The sequence below is a fragment of the Rattus norvegicus genome, chromosome 7 (genome assembly GCF_021556685.1).
Source record: "Rattus norvegicus strain SHRSP/BbbUtx chromosome 7, alternate assembly SHRSP_T2T, whole genome shotgun sequence".
Lineage (NCBI taxonomy): Eukaryota > Metazoa > Chordata > Mammalia > Rodentia > Muridae > Rattus > Rattus norvegicus.
This window is the reverse complement of record NC_141540.1, coordinates 114,710,493-114,730,734: the sequence shown is the minus strand read 5'-3', so window position 1 is coordinate 114,730,734 and position 20,242 is coordinate 114,710,493. Positions and strand designations below refer to the sequence as shown.

The 20,242-nt window shown below is 43.3% G+C and overlaps 1 protein-coding gene across 47 annotated transcripts in view; it reads left to right on the top strand.

The window, feature by feature from the left end:
• Ptk2 (protein tyrosine kinase 2) overlaps positions 1-20,242 on the top strand; it is a 214,759-nt gene that overhangs the window by 178,673 nt on the left and 15,844 nt on the right. For 40 of the 47 annotated variants that reach the window (XR_015623825.1, XR_015623828.1, XR_015623815.1 and 37 more), the window contains 5 exon segments: positions 1,384-1,495; positions 7,168-7,254; positions 9,285-9,422; positions 11,279-11,410; positions 18,925-18,987. Coding sequence is in view for 29 of the 47 variants with exons in the window: in NM_013081.2 (NP_037213.1) it covers positions 1,384-1,495; positions 7,168-7,254; positions 9,285-9,422; positions 11,279-11,410; positions 18,925-18,987 (532 nt within the window). In the remaining 18 variants the exon portion in view is untranslated. 47 annotated transcript variants of the gene reach the window in all.

Sequence of the window (20,242 nt, the reverse complement as noted above, 5' to 3'; positions counted from 1 at the left end):
TTCAGTGCTCTCTGTGCTTAGGATTGAATCAGGACCTTGCGCATTTGTAGGCAAGTGCTCTTCCACCAAGCCCCATCCTGTGCTGCTGAGAAAATTTTAAATTTCAAGGTAATTTGATATATATGAGTTTGTTCTACTGCTCTTCCTAACTGATACAAAAGGAAACTAATCTTCCTCGGAGGAAGGATGGACCTCATGACTAGAACATTTTTTTAAAGAGGCAGTGGGTCTTTTCTTTGAGGAGAACATTCCATTTTCCTTTAAGGAGAAAACATTCCTTAGTATCTACAGTGACCGCTTGCTGACTCAAGGCCAGCTATGGAATCAATTTTGTCTGTCTGTTCCTGATTCAGGAGGTGACTGAGAAGAGCAGGCTCCAGCCCCTAGCCGGCAGGAATGTCTTTTTAAACAGTCAGGCAGATTCCCAGATTAGAAGGAGTCTGTGCAGCTGATGTCACTGTTTCCTGAGTAATTCTGGGTGGTTATTTACTCCATCTGGCTGCCAAGGGCCAGAATCTGTGAATGAGCCTCATTATTAGAACTCCAGGTTGCAGGCGTGGAGGGAAGAACCAACTGCTGCCACAGTTAAGACGAAGATTTCAGAGACCTGCTACTTACCAAGCCCCAAGGAGGCGGTAGGGAATAGGGGGGCTGGCCACGTTCCCTGGGCTGCATTCTGAGGCGTTTACAGGATGGCACACAGCCAGGACTGAGACGCCGCCCGCATTGCCACGGAGGCCGCTGTGCAGCCTGGTGGTGGTAAGTGGGGCATTTCCAGTTTAGAACAGGCAGTGCTTTAGAAGCACCTGTAAGTACTGCTGCCATTTTATTTGGTTTTTGTTGTTGTTGTTGTTGTTGTTGGTTTTTGTTTTGGGTTTTTTTTTTTTTGTTTTTTTTTTTTTTGTTTTTTTTTGAGGCAAAAGTTAGTATACTATTGACTGAGCTGGTGGGGAGCTCTTGGCTTTTACGAGTTGATTACCATGTGCTGGTGAGTTGGAGCTGTGTGGGAGTCGGCTTCCATGCAGTCTGCCGGAGAGAGACGTGTAGCTGCTTGATAGAGAAGTGCTTGGAAATCTCTCAGGGTCCTTCTATTCTGCACAGAATAAATTCCAGTGTGTATGCAGCTCATCTTGCCTGGCCTTTGTTTCACCAGAGTCTTTTTCTTACCATCCGTCTTTCTTACCTATGTCTAATATTTAAGTGGACTTACCGGTCGGCACCATGGCTTTTCTAGAATCCTTTTTGAATTGGCTGGAAACCTGTGTTATTTAGGCTCCTTTCTCTGTGCCTGTCTTGTACTGGGAGTAACTGCTGTCCCCTTAGCTAAGTGGGGTGGGTGATTGGCTGTCAGCTCCCCTTAACACAGTGTATTGTTTTCTCCAGCACAATCCTGGAGGAAGAGAAGGTGCAGCAAGAAGAACGGATGAGGATGGAATCCAGAAGACAGGCAACAGTGTCCTGGGACTCTGGAGGGTCTGATGAAGCACCACCCAAGGTAGCTGAGGTCCCTGCCCCAGCTTTGTGGGTCCTCTTGAACTAAGTTCTACAGTCCGTGGGGGTATATACACTGTTGTCTGTGTGATGAGCCCCCAAGTCACTGGCGGAGTAGGAACTGTAACTTAGTCACCCTCCTCTCTATAGATTGCCCAGTGTGCTGCTCACCCTGTAGAAGCTGAGGAAGCCAGCGGCTATGAGAACCTGATGTGAAACTGCCCTTTTCTCCTCGTGGTGCTCCCAGGAGGTTTAGGTGGGACTTGTCTTTTTCTCTTGTTGGCAAGAGAATTAGAGATCTCCCAAACAGTAAGGGCTAAAGCACCAGACTAGGCCACAAGCACTAAGAGTTTGGTGTATTTGAAATAGGCACACTTCTTCCACTCCACTTATATTCCTTTTGCTTTGGTTTTGCTGGAGTTTTGTGTGCTGCTTTCTGGGTTTTGGCTGATGGCTAGGTGTTGGAGAGGTTACAGCATTTGCTTTCAAGACTTTGTCACGCCTAGCATGAAGGCACCTGGCCTTCTCTTGTTACTTCCAGTTTCTTTCTCTCCTCTAATTAGTTCAGGAAAGCTGTTCCCTTTTTTTACAACAGCTGGACAGTGGTTGTGGATTTGGGACAACAGATGGCCCTTGTCACTTTGCACACATGGAGAAGTCTTTACATCCTTTTGGTTTTGGACAGGATAGACTCTTCATACACCAACTTGAATAAATAATCCAACTCAGGCTACAAAGCAGGGACCCTCGACTACCCAGCCCTTCACAGAGCACAAGACCTACCACCTGAGGGAGCAGAACTTTGAGACAGGCATTGAAGAACCAGATGTTGTTCCCAGTTTAAGAACAACAACAAACAAAATCTTTCCTTACCTACAGAAAAGGCACCAACCCTTCATTCCAGGACTTATGGCCCTCTGTGAGCTATTTACCTTTTGTCTGTGAGGTTTTGTTTTGTTTTGTTTTGTTTTGTTTCAAATTTGTTAAGGGACTTTTTGTCTTTTACCGCCTGCCTCAGCCTCCTGATTTCCTATTTTAGTTCTGTGACAACTACAGAGTAATTCCATATTGGGAAGCAAGAGAAATCTCATACTTATTTCTCAGACTTGGGGTCCAGCAAGGCATTTCATCTAAAGCATAGCTGGTGTCAGTCTAATGACAGGGCACATGCTTCCCTTCCTCTAAACCTCATATTAAGTATGCCTGCCTCTTGGAGACATTGTTGGAAACACACTAGATGGCATTTCTCTAAGTTAAGAGTAGCTACAGAAGGGTTGGGGATTTAGCTCAGTGGTAGAGCACTTGCCTAGCAAGCTCAAGGCCCTGAGTTCGGTCCCCAGCTCCGGAAAAAAAAAAAAAAAAAAAAAAAAAAAGAGTAGCTACAGAGCTTATACTGCCAGTGCCTGTGTATCTTTAACTTTTACTAATAATCTGTTGTTTTTTTTTAAACAATTTCACTTTTAACAGACTTTTTAAATTAAACTCATATGTTAGAGGTGGTTTGGCTTCTTTTGGGCTTCAAGTAGGAAGACTAGCTCGTAAATTAAATATCCTTCTCTTGCACGATCAGTTTTCACACTAGTGTTTTCAAATTCACATTCTGAGGCATTCTTCAGGATTCCCCCTCCCCCAATTAATTTGTTCAAAGCATAGACCAGCGTATGCCCCCAATCCAGTTCATTGCACTTTTGTTGGGACCCAGCTTCACACACTCGTGTGACCATTACATAGGTCTGTGAGATTAGAGCTGGGCTCCTAGTCACACCAAGAACTATTTATTTCTCCTTTTCTTGCTTTGACAGTTGCATGAGTTGGCTATTGTCAACAAAGATCAGTCAGTGTCACTAAACTTCACCAGTGAACACCATATCTCCACCACCATGCTCGTATGAAAAACTCACAGTTTATGGAAGAATGGCCCTGATAAAGGTGGTACAGTATTGAGTGAAGGCCTGTCCAGGGTGCACGAGAAAAATATGCTGTTCAGATTAATGGATTTGATGGACATTTTCTCAAAAAGTAAAAGGAAGCCCTCCCTTCAGTGAAAATCATTTCTAAGACTTGAATTTTCAAACAAAAATTCTTGACCATGATAGACTCCGGGATGAACATGTGACTGTTAGTTGTGTTGTTAACCTCTTGGGACACAGAAATATGTTCGCTTCAGAAAAGGCTTCAGTGACCAAGTCCAGCTTGCTAGACCAGGTTATATATTGGTCTTACCCATTGATTATGGGGAGAGGCTGCCTATAGGAGCATGGGTGGCCCCAAAATAGCTGCACCAACTGCCAAGTTCCACAGTATTATGTGAACTTTAGTTAACTTTCCATACTTTATCATCTAACACAGCCAAGGCCATGTCCAGCTGCACTGAATCATAGATACCCGGCAGGAAGGTACAGCAGGAATGAACCCATTATACGAAGGTACATCAACAAGCAGGACCTTAAGGGGATCTTGCAAGCAGTCACAGCTGTCCGTAAAAGGGTGCTGTTTGCTTGGAGGATGGTGTTTCATACAGAGGTACATCCTGTCTTCTAGAATGTATCATACTGAGATGGTCTGCATACCTTAGTGAACTAGTGCTCTCCAGATGATGGTGGGATGTGACAGAATCACACATAGGTAAATACTCCATCTAAGGTACAAGATAGAAGCAAGATGTGGCTCTTGCCTACCATCCCACATCCCGGGGCTAATGCAGAAGATACCATGTTTGAAGACATTGATAGAGCTACATACCAAAACCTTATCTCAAAAAAAATTAACAACAAAAATGCAGGTCAGAGTCATTAGTTTTAATTAGCACATTGGTGAGTAGGTTAAGATTCCATACTGGCCCTTGATTTTAAGAAAATTCATTTAGTGATTGGAGTGTAGCATTAGGAAACAGTATTCACGATTGTGCTGAAACACTTTCAGGGGCACAGTGCTTTCCTGACTGGGGATTTATAGCTCAGTGGTAGAGCATTTACCTGAAAAGTGTGGCCCAGATTCCATCTCTAGCACATAAAGAACTATTCTTTGATTTCTAGTCAAATGGCTGTATGAGGTTCATTTTGTTAGTTTGTTCTGTTCTGTTTTTTTTTTTTTTTAAAACAGTCACTGTTCCAGAAAGTTAATAAACCATGCAAGCTGTACATGTGTTGGTATGCACAGTGGAGTTGGTCCTGTCTCACTTCCCAGAATCACTCCTTGGGCCTCCATTCTATGGTAGCCATTGTAGTCATCAGAAAATCTCCTGCGTACTGTTGAGAGAAGACATACCAGCTGACTCCATACCTCCAGCTTTGATCATCACCTTTTTATTTATCTTTACAAGGGAGATTCAGCCAAAATGCCCTCGTTTATATATTTTGCTGTATGATGACCCAAGTTGGCCTTGAAGGACGTAGTAAAGAGATCCTGCTGATCCATTGTGCACAGTCAGAAACAAAGCCGGGGCATAAGAAGGGAACTGGTTTAGGCAGAGTCCAGAAGCAGAGCTGCCCTAGCATCTTGCTTGCTTTGAGAATGTGACTCATGCTGGATAGATGGCTCAGGTTTAGAGCACTTGTTGCTTTTTGAAAGGACCAGGGTTTGATTCTCAGCACCTACAAGGCTCATATCCATCAGTAACTCCAATCCCAGAGAATCTGATGCCCCCCTTGTTACCCACAAGGACACCAGACACAAACATGGTACACATGCAGGCAAAGTATCCATACACATAAAATAATCTAAAACTAATGTAAAAGTATGTGACTCACTGTGTGATGTTTAGGAGAGGTTTTGCCTTGTTCAGGCTAATGTCTTTGATATTCCTTTTTATTTGTTGAGGTATAAATGTATTTGTTAACAGAGTAGAATTATGGCAGAAAGATTTAGGGTTTCTGCCCTTGTCAGTTGTATGAGCCTTTTTGTAGCACCTGACTTTTCTGAGCCTATTTAAAATGGAGGATCAGGGCGGTGATATGACTTTCCAACATTTTTGGCAGAATGGTCCATTTAGTGTGTACAGGATAAACTGCATAAGCTACAAGTGTGTTTTCCCATGTGTATTACTTACCACTCTGATTTAAGCGAGTGGATGCTACCATGTGGGTATTGCCCATTCTTGGCTTTCGAAACCTATCCTACACAGTTAATGACTGCGTCATCCTTTTAATTATCTCTTTCCTGGGCTATTTGACTCTGTTCATCCACTCATCAGTTGGCAGATATTGCTCACCCTTTCTAACTGTTATGAGAATTGGAGTTTTGGTGGCGGGAGGGGGGATTAAAGGAGGGGGGTACAAGACAGGGTTTTTCTGTGTAGCCCTGGCTGACCTGGAACTTGCTCTGCAAACCAGAGATCCCCCTGTCTCTGCCTCCCAAGTGCTGAATTAAAGGCATGCATTACCACTCACTGTGCATGCACAGCCAGGAGCAATGTGTTTTTTTTTTAATTATATTTTATTTATATGAGTACACCATAGCTGTCGTCAGACACACCAGAAAGATTCCATTACAGATGATTGTGAGCCACCATGTGGTTGCTGGGATTTAAACTCAGGACCTGTGGAAGGGCAGTCAGTGCTGAGCCATCTCTCCAGCAGTGTTCTTAAGAACATTCATGTGTGTGTTGTTATGTGGGCTTCCATCCTCATTTCTCTGGTGGGTTTGCTAAATTGTGTGGTAATTCTGTTTCGTTTTCTCAGGGATCAGCATATTGTTCTGCATAGCAGCTGTTTCATTTTATATTCCCAGAAGCAGTACACAGAGCTCATTCCTCCTGACCTCACTTTTATTTTTGTGTTTTTTTAATTTCATAATATAGTCACTCATTGTGGTTTGGAATTGCCCAAAGGTGCCTAGCACTTTTTTCTGCCCGGTCTGTATTCTCTTTGGGTCTACTCGTGTCCTTAACCCTTAGATCTTGTCTTACAGCCTAGGCCAGCCTGGTTTGTTCTGTGTTGCCACTTTTTTTTCCCCCTCAAAACAAGGTTTTTTTGGGGTAGCTCTTGCTGTCCTGGAACTCCATCCGTAGTGCAGGCTGGCCTTGAACTTGGTGATGCATGCCTTTAATTCCAGTTCTCAGGAGGCAGTGGCAAGCTTTGTCCACTTCTTAGTCAAATGGCTTGTTAGTTTAGCACTCACCTGTGGGAACTCTTGTTGCTCTGAGAGCCTCTCAGTTTTCAGCTTGGCCTTCCTCCTGTGGTGTTATCTCTAACACAAAGATTTTTTTTTTTTTTTTTTTTTGGTTCTTTTTTTCGGAGCTGGGGACCGAACCCAGGGCCTTGCGCTTCCTAGGTAAGCGCTCTACCACTGAGCTAAATCCCCATCCCCCACAAAGATTTTTTTTTTATTCTGATAATATAAATTTTATATTTGAGTTCCCTTTTGTCCTTTGAGGTTTTGGTATTGTAGTTAAGAAGACATTGCCTCACTCCAGGTTATTTAAAAGATAAACTCCTATTCTCTTCTAATATTGTTATACTTTGACCTCTTATGTTTAAGCTGTGTGTCATTTTGAGTTAACTGTCAGGTAAGTAAGTTGTGGGGAAGTGTCAGTAGTTGAATCTTTCTTTGCTGAAGATCTCACTTCTTTGCTCATTCTTTTCAACTGAGTTGTATTAGCATTTTCTTTGCTGTGAGCCATTGGTTTTTCAGACTCGGAAGACTCATCCTTATGATGCTCTGTTGATTTGTTCACAGCCCAGCAGACCTGGTTATCCTAGCCCGAGGTCCAGTGAAGGATTTTATCCCAGCCCACAGCACATGGTCCAGACCAATCACTATCAGGTATACAAATTGTCACAAGTATGAAAATACCGCTTGACTCATCAACACTTGTGTGGTAGGAAGAACCTTGGGTTCATTTCTGTGTTCTGGCTTGTCTACTTACTTTGGTGAGTGGAAGCTAAGAAACTGGCTACCTTGGTCTTTGCCTTGGAGGTGGTTCTCTTGACCTCCATGCCCTTCCAACCTCCCACAGGCTCACAAGGTTCATCGGTTTTGTCTTAAAGCAGGTAGGCCCGTGCCTATGGCTATACTTCGATCCATTCTTCCCCACCTGCCTCTAAAGGACAAGGTGGAACTACAGACATATCTAGGCAGAGCTAAGACTGAACTCTATGGCTTCCAGAAGACCAAAAACAAAAGGAGGGGGACTAAAGAGGTGGCACAGTGGTTAAGAGCACTGACTGCTCTTCCAAAGGTCCTGAGTTCAGTTCCCAGAAATTACATGGTGGCTCACAACCCTCTGTAACAGGATCCGATGCTGCCTTCTGGTTTGGCTGAAGACAGACATTAAACAAACAAACAAATTAATCTTTTTTTTTTTTAAAGCAAAGCACTGCATCTATAAGTGAAGGCAGATAAATGCCCTACAGATGAGTGAGGAGGGTGCTGGGTTTGAAGCAGCTGTCCAAGGGAAAGACATTCACTAACATTGAACTATAAATCAATACCTGCTAGAAATGCATAGTTCCCATTCTTTGTGTACTTCCCAGCTAGTGATCCTAGCCATCCAGACTGTCACCCTTCTGATCCCTATTACCTGGCCAGCAGAGGTATATTTGTATTTTTCCTTTTACAGAGTTTGATGTAATTGAAGTGGGATGTGTGCTTGAAGGGTCAGTTTTTTTCACCATGACAAGGTTTGCTAAGGACATTCCATAGGGTTACTGAGAGTCTTGGGCCAATAAAGAAAAAAAAGGTTCTTAACTGATGGTACTAGGATACCAGGGGAGGAGGTACACACTGACTTGAAAACAAAAGGCCATATGTCTGTGGTAGTCTAGGACAGTGGGTGCTGGGTAAGTTTTGGGCTCTGGATATAACACGAAGATTCCCATCACTAGGAACTGTTTTAGGGCTGATGGATTAGGCCTATGTTCTGGGAGACACTGCTTCACAAGGAAAATAGATCCCCAAGTTCTCTCAGAAGCCAAAAATGGCCTTTCCTGAAAGTTTCTTTAGAGCTCATTTCTGGACTGGCGAGATTCTTGCAGAAGTCTCTAGTTCATTTTCCAGCATCTGTGTCAGGCAGCTCACAACTGCCTGTAGCTCCAACTTCAGGAGGATCCGATGCCCCTTACCTGTGTGGGCATGGGCATGGGCACCCAGAGAGAGACACACACATAACTTTAAACTAATAAAAGTAATTTATTTTTAATCTTAAAAACGCCAAAACTCAGCAGTGCAATAGTGATGCACGGGGTTGGGGATTTAGCTCAGTGGTAGAGTGTTTGCCTAGTAAGCGCAAGGCCCTGGGTTCGGTTCTCAGCTCCGGAAAAAAAAAGGGGGGGGGAAAAATAATGATGCACGCCTTTAGTCCCAGTACTTGAGAAGCAGAGGCAGGTGAATCTCTGAGCTCTACTCCAGTCTCATCTACAGAGTGAGTTCCAGGACAGCCAGGGCTACAAAACCTTGGCGGGGCGGGTTGGGGCGGGTTGTGGAGGATGATGCCCATTTGTGTGCTTTGCCAGCTACCTGCATGCCTGAGCTCCTGGTTCCCTTCCATGTTTATTCCAAGTTCAAAGTTGGCAGCGTTGGTTCTCTAACCATTACTCAGTATTCTGCTTCCAACCTGCACTTGAGGACCTGGTAATTACATTGGATCCACTCAAATAATTTTGTCTTTAGTTGTGTCCATGACATCTGTAAGATCTTTTATCGAATCAGAGAATAGACATGCTCAGAGAATCAGACTTGGATCTGGGGCCCGTTCTGCTAACTATGCATGTTTTTAATAGAAGTTGTTTGATTTTTTGATCTAGCAGAAGCTCTGTTCTATCAGAAACTTACATTGCCTCCTGAATCACTTGCAGATCTCTGGCTACCCAGGTTCCCATGGAATCCCAGCCATGGCTGGCAGCATTTACCCAGGTCAGGCATCTCTTCTGGACCAGACAGAATTGTGGAATCACAGACCTCAGGAGATGTCCATGTGGCAGCCCAGTGTGGAGGTAAATGTTCTTGGCTATAGTAAGTTAATGGACAAAGTGTGGTTTAAGTCATCTGTTATTTATAATTCTTGCTTGGTTGTGATTATTTAATTGTAAAATCTAGATAACCTATTTAGCCAGTTATAGCAGTCCATACCAAGAATTCCAGATGAGGCAGGAGGATTGTAACTTCCAGGCCAACCTAGGTTATATAACCAGGCCTTATCTCAGAAGCACTTTTATCAGAGCAAGCCTGACAACCTGAGTTAGCCTCCAGTATACACCATGGAAGGAGAGGACCAACTTCTGGAAACTTTGATCTAACCATCATCCTCATGTATGGCCACACATATAATATTAATAATAACAACAAAATGTAGAAAGCAAAAATCTTAAGGTGCACTATCTTTCCTAGTGTGTGTTTTTTGTTTTTTTTAATCCAGGGACTGGGTTAACTTTGTAGTAGAGATTGAACTCTGTAGTAGAGAGCTGTCCTAGCATGTGAAATCCCCAGCACTGTCCAAATGAAAAAAGGAATTTTTTTTTTCTTTTTTTCGGAGCTGGGGACCGAACCCAGGGCCTTGTGCTTGCTAAGCAAGCGCTCTACCACTGAGCTAAATCCCCAACCCCAAAAAAAGGAATTCTTATGGACATTATCATGTCAGACATAATCATGTCTCACTCAGTTTGTTTGAAAAGTGGAACTCTCAGATGGATGTAATTTGCATGCTCATAAGGCTAAGAAGAAATACTAATATTCTTTCAACTGTGCATTTATATGCAAATTTCCTGGTGAAGCTAAGAACCTTGTTTATAGTACTCTACTTCTCTAGGGGCTGGAGAGATGGTTCCTCAGTTAAGAGCACTGATTGCTGTCCTAAAGAATCCAGGTTTGATTCTCACCACCTACATGGTAGCTAACAATTATCTGTAACTTCAGTTCTAGGGCATCTGACTCCCTTTTCTGACTTTCATTGGGCACCACAAACAAGGGGTACACAAACACATACAAGTAAAACACTCTTTTCATATAAAATAAAATTTAAGAGAATTATTTGTAATTGTCTATTTGTATTTTTTCCTTGAAGTAGACATGGTTGTTGTTTTTGATGAGATTGACTTCTCCCTTCAACTCCTTATATAGCCATGGATGACCTTGTACTGATCCTCCTGCTTGTATCTCCTGAGTGTTGGATTATAGATCTATCCTACCATGACATTCTAGATAGGGATTCATGCTGCTTAAAAGATTTGTTTATTTATTCTATATAAGTACACTGTAGCTGCCTTCAGATCTTATTACAGATGGTTGTGAGCCACCATGTGGTTGCTGGGATTTAAACTCAGGACCTCTGGAAGAGCAGTCAGTGCTCTTAACCACTGAGCGCTCTCTCCAGCCCTCAACTAGTAAGTGCTTTTAACTACTTAGCTACATCCTCAGTGTGAACTAATTCTCTTCTCTTACCTTTATATAGGTTCTAGATTTGAACTCAGGTCACCAGATTGGAGGAAAGCTCCTTTACTCACTGAGCCATCTCACTGGTTCCTCTTGTGGTTTTTGTGAAACAGTCTGATGGAGTTCAGGCTGACCTTGAACGCCTGTTCTTCCTGCCTTAGCCTTCCAAGGGCTTTTGACATGCAACTACATAAGGCTCTTGTTCTTCTTACTAACCAGTTGCTTCCCTGTTTTTATTCTAAGTGCTATTGCATTGTTTTGTGTATTGGACTGTGTCTTAGAACATACACATGAATATTAAACATAGTCAATTCCAGCCTTCAGAGAGGCGGCAGGAGTATGAGAAGACTGACAGTACAAAGTAGGAACATGAGAAACAGACCCAGGAAACTAAAGCTTCTCTTGATAATGTCCCTTCCAGGACTCAGCAGCTTTAGATCTTCGAGGGATGGGACAGGTGCTTCCTCCTCACCTGATGGAAGAGCGGCTAATCCGACAGCAGCAGGAAATGGAGGAAGACCAGCGCTGGCTGGAAAAGGAAGAGCGATTCCTGGTAACCACTCTGCAGAGCACTCAGCCCCATCCATGTCTACCTCCTGCGCTACTGCAGAACTCCATTCCTAAAGCAAAGGCTTCCCTTACATCTGGTCCCAAACACTTGCCATAATAGGCTATTTGTTGGTTTTGATGATATTTTAGGAATCTGTTTCCAAAATTTTTTAGTATATTATGGCTCAGATCTCTCTCTCTCTCTCTCCCTCCCTCCCCCTCTGGTTTGTTTGTTTTTGTTTTTTCATTATCACATTGTTTACACAGAAAGACCTTCAGTGTTAGTATAAAGGTAAAACATTGCACCTCAGACTTGTTGTAGACATGTGCTCACATGGCTGTGAGTCCTATTCTACCTCCTGGCCCTGCTTCAGTGTCTGACAGATGCATCTGGACCTTGATAAGAATAGTCTTTCAGGAAACTCCTGCTGGCCAGAGAGCTCTCTGTCTGATCCTTTTTGAGTGAAGTGCCCTTGCCTCAGTATTGGGACCTTTGAGATTTTGTCCTCCTGCCCTACAGCCCTAGGAAAAAATGTGGCTAGAAAAACCAGGGTTCCTGCTGCTTCCATAAATTCTTTCTTAGTCATTTTACCTAGGGAATACAAACCTTGACTCCTATGCTTTGACTGAGTCACTATTCATCAATGTCACCTGTATTGATTGGTTTTATATCAACTTGACACAGGCTAGAATTATTTGAGAAGAGAGACTTTTAGTTGAGAAAACTTTTCCATAAAATTTGCCTGCAGTCAACTCTGTAGTGTATTTTCTTTCTTTCTTTTTTTTTTTTTTCTGGAGCTGAGGACCAAACCCAGGGCCTTCCGCTTGCTAAGCAAGCGCTCTACCACTGAGCTAAATCCCCAACCCCTGTAGTGTATTTTCTTAATGATTGATTTGGGTGGACCCAGCTTACTTGAAGCAGTGCCATCCCTGAGCAGGTGGTCTTGGGTGGTATAAGAAAGCAGGCTAAGCAGTCCATGGGGAACAAATAGCACTCCTCCATGGCCTCTCCCTCAGGTCCTGTTTCCATGGTTCCTGTCCTGATTCCTTCAGTTATAGAGCCTGCCCTAAGAGTTACAAGCTGAAGTAAACCCTTTCCTCACCAAGTTGCTTTTGGTCATGGTGTTTTATCATATAAATAGAAACCCTAAGACACCACCTTAGTGTTGCATTTTGTGCTAAGAGAAAAGATACAGAAAAGGCAAGATCCAATCCTGGTCCTAAATTTCTTGAAGTCTAAGGCAAGAAGCAGTCCAGTCAACCATGATAATTGTAAGGCAGTGATTTCAAACTGTATTCTGCAGATTCTAACTTTATTCATTGTATATAGCTTTCTCTTTGTTTGGAAAGGAATGTGTCTGCACTGCCTTAAGCATTGAATCCAGAGCTTCAGCGTGCATCCTAGCTGATTGGTCTAACACTGGTTTGTAGAGGTTAAAGCACACCCCACCAGTTTGAGTGCAAGGCTGCTGTGAAGTGAAGTGAAAACACTGAAACTTTGCTTTTGGGCTGGTGGAGCATGCTTTAAAAGGCATTTTAAACATTCCTGGGGAAGTTCTGGGGCCAATTCAGGGAACAGCCAACAGTGCATACATGGGAGCCAGGAAGTAGATTGCATTGAAGAGGCTTTGTTTTTCAGTGTTTGCTTTTATTTCTTTTTTATTGCATTTATTTGTGGGAAGGGGGAAGTGTGCCCTGGCATGCGTGTGGAGGTCAGAGTACAATCTGGAGGAATCATGCCACCAGGGAATGTCCTCAAGGGAATGTCCTTAAGTCCTCTGTCTTGGAGGCAGGCAAGCACTTTTACTTGCTGAGCCATTGTCAGCCCTCGGGATCTTACTTCTGTTTCAGCCTCAGACGTACACATATTCCACATTTCAAGGCTGCCCCCTCAGGACAGTGTGTCATCTCTTAACCCATGTTCTTATCAAAGTTAACTGTGAGTAATAGGATAGCGAACAATAACAATATTGGCATTTTCTATATGTTTCTGTATAAAGTCTTTCAGCTTTCACAGCCACCCTGTACAATTATGACTTGTTCTGAATGTTTTGTCCAATTCTTTGGGGCCATATATGCCTCAGAATTCATTGTGATTTTTTGTTTTAATTACTGAGAAGACTAGTATATGGTACAGTTATTATTCTATAATTCTCCATTAAAATCCCAGAGTCAAGCATTGATATTTTATTTCTATACAAAATATAAATACATTTACAGAGAAATAAAGATAAAATGTTTTCTATTCGGTCAGATTTTACTACCATATCACATACATTTAAACTAAAAAAAAAAAAAAAAAAAATGCCAGTTTAGATTTTGGGAGTGAGACTTGTGTCTCCTCGCAGAGTTGAGGCAGATGCAGAGCAGAAGGAGTGAGCCCTGGGGTCCTGTGCCCCAGGCCTTGCTGCGTTTTCTTTGTGGAATTGGGGTTTACTGTCTCGAGTTGTAAGGCACCTCATCGCATGAATTTGAACTTTATATCCCTTTAGAGAAAAATTATCCTGATTTTAAGTGATGCCACAAAATAATAATTCCACAGTAGTAGTTGTGATTTAATTCTCCTAATCTGGGTGCTTAATTTGGGAATGAATTTAAGAGTATACCAATTGTTGCCCTGACCTATGTCTTAAGCTTTTTTTATCCTGAAAGCCGCTCCACCATACGCACACTGGTTTGCACTTTTAAAAATGAAATTATTAGGATTGCTGATAGGTTTCAGTGCAGGTGTGCTATTTTAGCTCCACTAAATAAGGTTTGCTGCTGACACCAGGTTACCCTGCCAACGGGGTCAAAAGAAAACAGAAGTTTCTGTGCTCCCTATGGCGCTGGGGAGACATCGGAGTCCAGATGATGTGTGAACTAAGCCTTAAAAGAGAAACTAGAATTTGCAGAACAAACAGGCACAGGAAGTACATTCCAGGCAGTGGGAAGAGCGTGGGTATTGATGTGGGGTCATGGGACGAGTTTAGCCAGATGTGACCCGAGCTGGTCTCCTGAGGGAGTTGGGGAATTCTCATCAGAAGGCTCAGAGGTGCCTGTATTCTACAGGCTTACTTTTTCTTTGAGATAATTTTCTTAACACTGCACCTCATCCTGAAACACATGGTAACTTCTGATAAAGTCTAACTCGTGCTCTGTGCAGGATGTCTACAGCCTCCAGGTAGCTCCAAGTGTATGTGCACAGCCCATCTGCAGAGTTGAGTGAAACATGCCCAGACCCCTGCTATAATGTCTACCTTGAAGGGTCTCCTTGTATGTGTAGCAGCAAGGCCTGCAGGAGTGGAGTGTCTCCACAATTCAATTCTAATTTATCCTGTACAGTTCAACAGTCTCTGAGGAGGTACCTGCTTTACCTGCCTGAATAAAGTGCCGTCTGTCTATAAACAGCCTCATCTGTCTTAGCTCCTCCCTGGCACTGAGCTGCCCCACTGTGATTTCTGTGTTGTTAGTTAGGGACTTTAGCTACTGCTGTTACAAGATCTCACTAAACTGTCCAAGCTAGCCTTCTATTTATTCCGTGGGTAGCTTAGGAGGTCCCAAGGCTATAACCCTTCTCCCTCAGAGTAACTGAGATCACAGACCTGTGCCAACCCACCCAGCTTGCCTTTCTTCTCTAGTCACTCTGTGAACTTTGACCTATCCACTTAGTTTTTCTAGATGCACAACTGAAGTATTTTTTTTTTCTTTTAAAATTGGGTTGGGGTGTATCTCAGTGGTAAGATGCTTGACTAGCATGTGTAAAATGCTGGGTTTAGTCCCCAGTGTAGGGAAGGAAAAAAATCACAGACCTATAATCCTAATACTTAGCAAGGTGAGACAATGTTGCCATGAGTTCCTAGTGAACTGGGGCTATAATGTAGGACCCAATCCCAAACCTTGTGTTTTCTTTATTCATTTTCTGTTTTTGTTACACTATTTGTTTTCCTGCTGAAGAATTGCCTCCTCGTGCCTTTTGTTCTTTGCCTGCTTTTATGTAAAACTATGTTCTTTGTGAAACATGACTCTATGTATTAAACATTGTGCTCATATGTAGAAGCTTGAAAGGCTTACCAAGTCCCGTGGCAACATCTTATAGGCTAGACTGCCTTCTGCAGACAGGGTACAGCTGCTGGGCTGGGCTTTTGTACTAGTTCACTCAGAGTTTTGATTGACACTCATTAACTGACTGTTGATATCCTCATGGGGGTATTTTTCCTCCATCTCCCCTCTCCTCACTCTTCTTGGCTGTTTTCTCAGCACATCAAAAGTTGCTAGATCCTGAATTAACTCTGTTACCTTTCTCTGTGGTTTTCATGCAGTTTTCCTTACACATTTAACCTTAAAAAGCTGAGGTGTTCCTTTTTTACTTTCTCCCACATTCACTGTCACCAGATCCTCTTGGTTCTGAGTCCTGCTGTCCTCACACCTTTGCTGATCGTATCAGGCTCCTCACAAGCCTCTCTAGACTCAGCACATACTGATGAGTAACTCTGTGCATAACAGTAAGCCAGATGCAGTGAGGAGAAAGAGACAAACTAATGAAGCAGTGGACAGAAAAGAAACAGTTAAGTGCTTTGAAGGGAATATGAAGTGGAGCTTCAGCCCCAGGGTGAACCTGTAGGTGGACTTTGTCTCTTCCTTACCACCGAAGTATCTCCTGCCACTTGCTGCCTTCAGAGTGCCCAGCTGCAGTTGCATCCATTTCCATGCAGAACCCATAAATGAGATGGGCGGAGTGTACAGGGGTACAGAGAAGAGGCAGATAAGCCTGAGGGCTTCCCCCTTGAGCTCCAAGTGGGTGGTGGAGAGAAGCTGTTAGATGAGTGACAAGCTCTACTGGCCTATTTAAATCACAATATAATGTTCTCTGAAGTGCTGTCCCTCTCTCTATGTGTTTTCCCTGCTACACTGAGGTTTCCTGTCCATTTCATTCAAACCAGGCCCTATGCTTAGCACAGAAAATGCCAGGCACCAGAGTCAGTGAACAGTGCTTTTCTCATGCATTTTCTTGTCAGATTGTTTCTACTCCTCGTGTGTCTGGGCACAGATACACTCTGGAGGGCCACCGCTGACATTTGGGGGTATACACCTGCCCATAAGCAGAAATGCATGTGAAAGTGGAAGGGCGTGGTGATGGATGAGTAAGAGAGAACTGTGTCTCCAGAGGCCCCTCCCATCTGCTTTCATCTGCACATGTCTGTGGGTTCCTGTAGCAAAGCCATGTTCCTTCTTGGAGCACAGTGCATCTGTGTCCAATCCCTGAATACCTGCAACTGTGAAACCAGAGGCACTAGTGAAAGTTTGTAGGGACTTTAAAGAGACCATGCTAAAAGACAGTGCTAGAGCTGCCCTCTGTTGGATCATCAAGGTTCCAGCAGCCTGAATGTAGTATCTGCAGAAAAGGAAGGTCTTATCAAGTATGTAGACCATTATAGATCAATATTCTTATGAAATAAAAATCAACAGAAAGATGACATTTCTAACAAAATATACAAGCCCAACTTCCTTATTTCTTTTAAATGTTTTTATGTGTGCATGTGTATGTGCACTATGTATATGTAGATAACTTTGAAAAGTTGGTTCTGTCCTTCCATAATGGGATGTGGGGGTGGGGGCTGGTAAACTCAGGTTCAGGTTTGTCACCACAAGCCCTTTCACTGTTGAGCTGTCTCACTAACCGAGGCCACCTTATAAACTGGCATCCTAAAAGAAATTCCTGTCCAAGTTTCTGAGGAAGCTTCTGGAGACATCCCCCATGTCCTTGTGGTCAACTGGGCAGCATTTGTAGGCTACACTTTTCCCTACGATGGGCACATAGACTCAGTTACCCAAAAGCTGACCAGTTCTATTCATAGTACTGTTTGAATTATTTTCCACTAGATCACAGTAACTATTCTTGGAAGACTTACGTCTCCAGAACTCTCACTAGGGTTTGAAGTAGCTGCTCTTGGCTGCTACTATCATCCACTGAGTCATTTACCAATTTTTTGGATGGGTTCAGAGATCTCTTGTCAGATCATGGTCCTGTACAGGATAATTTTGAGAACAACAGGTCCTGCCTGAGGTCACATGCCCTCTTGACAGCAAATGTTCCTTGTTCTACAGTGTCCCCTCCCTTGTCCCCAGCTCAAGATTGTGGCCTTACTTAGATGGCCTGTGCATGTGAATCACTATTGTAATTGCTAATGGACTCCTTCAACAGAATGCTGGCAGCCAGGGCTGCTAGAGCTCAGTCTGATGAGAAACCTTGTTTTTCTTCTGAGCACTGCTTAAAAGTAGTGACTAGACTTCTTATTACTGTACGAATAGTATTATACTAAAAAAAGGGACTTTTTATAGTTTAAAATGTAGAAGCCCTGTCTACATAAAGCCTGCTCTGTGTTCCTCTCACACAGTGGACCCAGTCAGTCCTGATGAAAGAAAACCAATGAGGGAACTAGGGAATAGTAGCAAAGGGCTGCCTGCCAGAGAATAGCCTACTGTGACAGCCCTTATCCATCTCTTATAGGCTTCCAGGGAGAAAGATCTCTGCATTGAAAGCCTTAGGCATTTTCTGGCAACATGAGCCTTGAGCTGTCTGACTGGCCCATGCCACCTTATAAACTGGCATCCTAAAACAAATTCCTGTCCAAGTTTGTATGAAAGCTTCTGAAGACATCCACTCTGTCCTCCTTGTGGTGAACTAGGCAGCGTCTGTAGGCTACACTTTTCCCTACTGTGAGCATATAGACTCAGTTACCTGGAAGTGGACCAGTTCTATTCATAGTACTGTCCAAAGCTTTTTGGCCAGATTTTGAGCTGTTTGTTGCTGCATCCCTCGATCCTGACTCAATGCCCCACGGATGGAAGCAGCAAATGAAGCAGTACAAGACCCCAACTGCACAGCAGATCCTCTTCCAGCCATAAGAAGCCACTCTCACCAGTTCACATGGCTTTGAGTGAAAAAAATGTAGGGCCTTAGCTAGAAAATTAAGAAGGGGCACACAAAAATGACTCAGTGGATAAAAGGCACTTGATAACAAGTCTGACAAGCTGAGCTTGATCCCTGAGTCCCCCACACAGTTTAAGGAGAGAATGAACTCTCTCAGGCTGGCCTGTGACCTCCTCGCGCACACACACAGTATGTGCATATGCACATGTACACTCACACATTCAAGCTAAATAAATATGTAATTAAAGTCATTTAATATTTACAAAATAAAGATAGAAATCATTTAAGATCACCTAAAGATTGATGTAGTGAGCTAAGCATAAGCTCACTGGTAGAGCACATGTGTAACGTGTTCACAAGCCTCGGTTACATTACATGTGCTTATCATCACAGATCCAAGAAGTAGTTACCACCTGGGGACACAGACAGCACAATGACACTGAGACGATGTTGGGTACAGGCAAGAAGACCAGCTGGAAGCTGGTACTGTAGAGGGGTTGGGGCTGCAATATCTGAGAGTTGGGTATAATATGGTGGACTTAAGTCTAAAAGTATGTCAGTATCATATACATATTAATAAAATTATTTTGACCTTTGTTTTACAGAAACCTGATGTGAGGCTCTCTCGAGGCAGCATCGACAGGGAGGACGGGAGTTTTCAGGGTCCGGTAAGCACCTGCCTGCACTGTCTCCAGAGTTGGTCCCAAGTTCTGTATTGGAGCCTTCCACATTTTATTGAAAGACATCAAGGCATACTGACATTCATGATATCAGATAGGATGGCCTTTCTGTAAAACACAAGAATGTAATCTAAAACTGTCAAAATACACCATGTTCCAGATTTTCAGAGATGCAGATCACTGTCTTGCTCCTGATACAGATTTTTAGCAGTAAAGCTGTACTCTGTCTACCATAGGATTAGAGTAACGGCTACATACAGTTGTTAAAGATGGACTTCCTCCAATCCCTGGGATGATGCGACGCTGGGCATGATTACAGATTTCTCATAGTCATTTAAAAGCAAGTACAAGACCCCAAGCAAGCAAGATGTCTTTCTTCTGGGTTTTAGGGCAGAAATACTAATTGTCTTTAAATAGCTAGCCCTTAAAACAGAATCCATGCAACTGCCTATAGGTTCTATTCTATACAAGTGTACCTTGTTAGATGATTCCAGAATGCTCTGAGAACAGATACTTTGATACTGTGTGTGAGTTTTACTGCTGGACCTCTAACCCACAGACACTGTTAAAGGTCTGTTCACCTTGTCCATGTTTTGGGGACTCCTCTCAAACAGGCTACCTGGATGTCCCCCAGGCAAAGTGTTGGATTTCCTCCATGTGTGCTCCCTGTGTCCACTGTCTCTTTTCGCTTTGCTGTCATCCACGTAGGGCAAGGACCTCTTTTACCCACAGCAAAAATACTGTGCTCAGTAATTGTCCAAACTTTGAGTAAGTGGGTGGCATGCGAAATAAAAAGCACCATGCAAAGCAAGCTCTTGGAGAACCATTCTTCACACCCTGTTCCCCGAGGCCACTGCTTTACATGCAGGAGTTCCTGCATTGATTCCCCAGAAACACCAAAAATTAAAGGTTTTGTTCTGGGCTGGAGAGGTGGCCCAGCTGTTAGGACACTGGCTGCTCTTCCAGAGGTCCTGAGTTCAATTCCCAGCCACCACGTGGTGGCTCACAACCATCTGTAATGGGACCTGAAGTCTCAGATACACTTGGACACACACACACACACTTTAAAACATTTTAATCCGGGGCTGGGGATTTAGCTCAGTGATAGAGCGCTTACCTAGGGTTCGGTCCCCAGCTCCGAAAAAAAGAACCAAAAAAAAAAAAAAAAAAAAAAAGATGCTGAGGTAGGAGGATCAGTTAACTTTAGGATTTCCTACCCTGCCCAGGCAACATAAGCAGAATC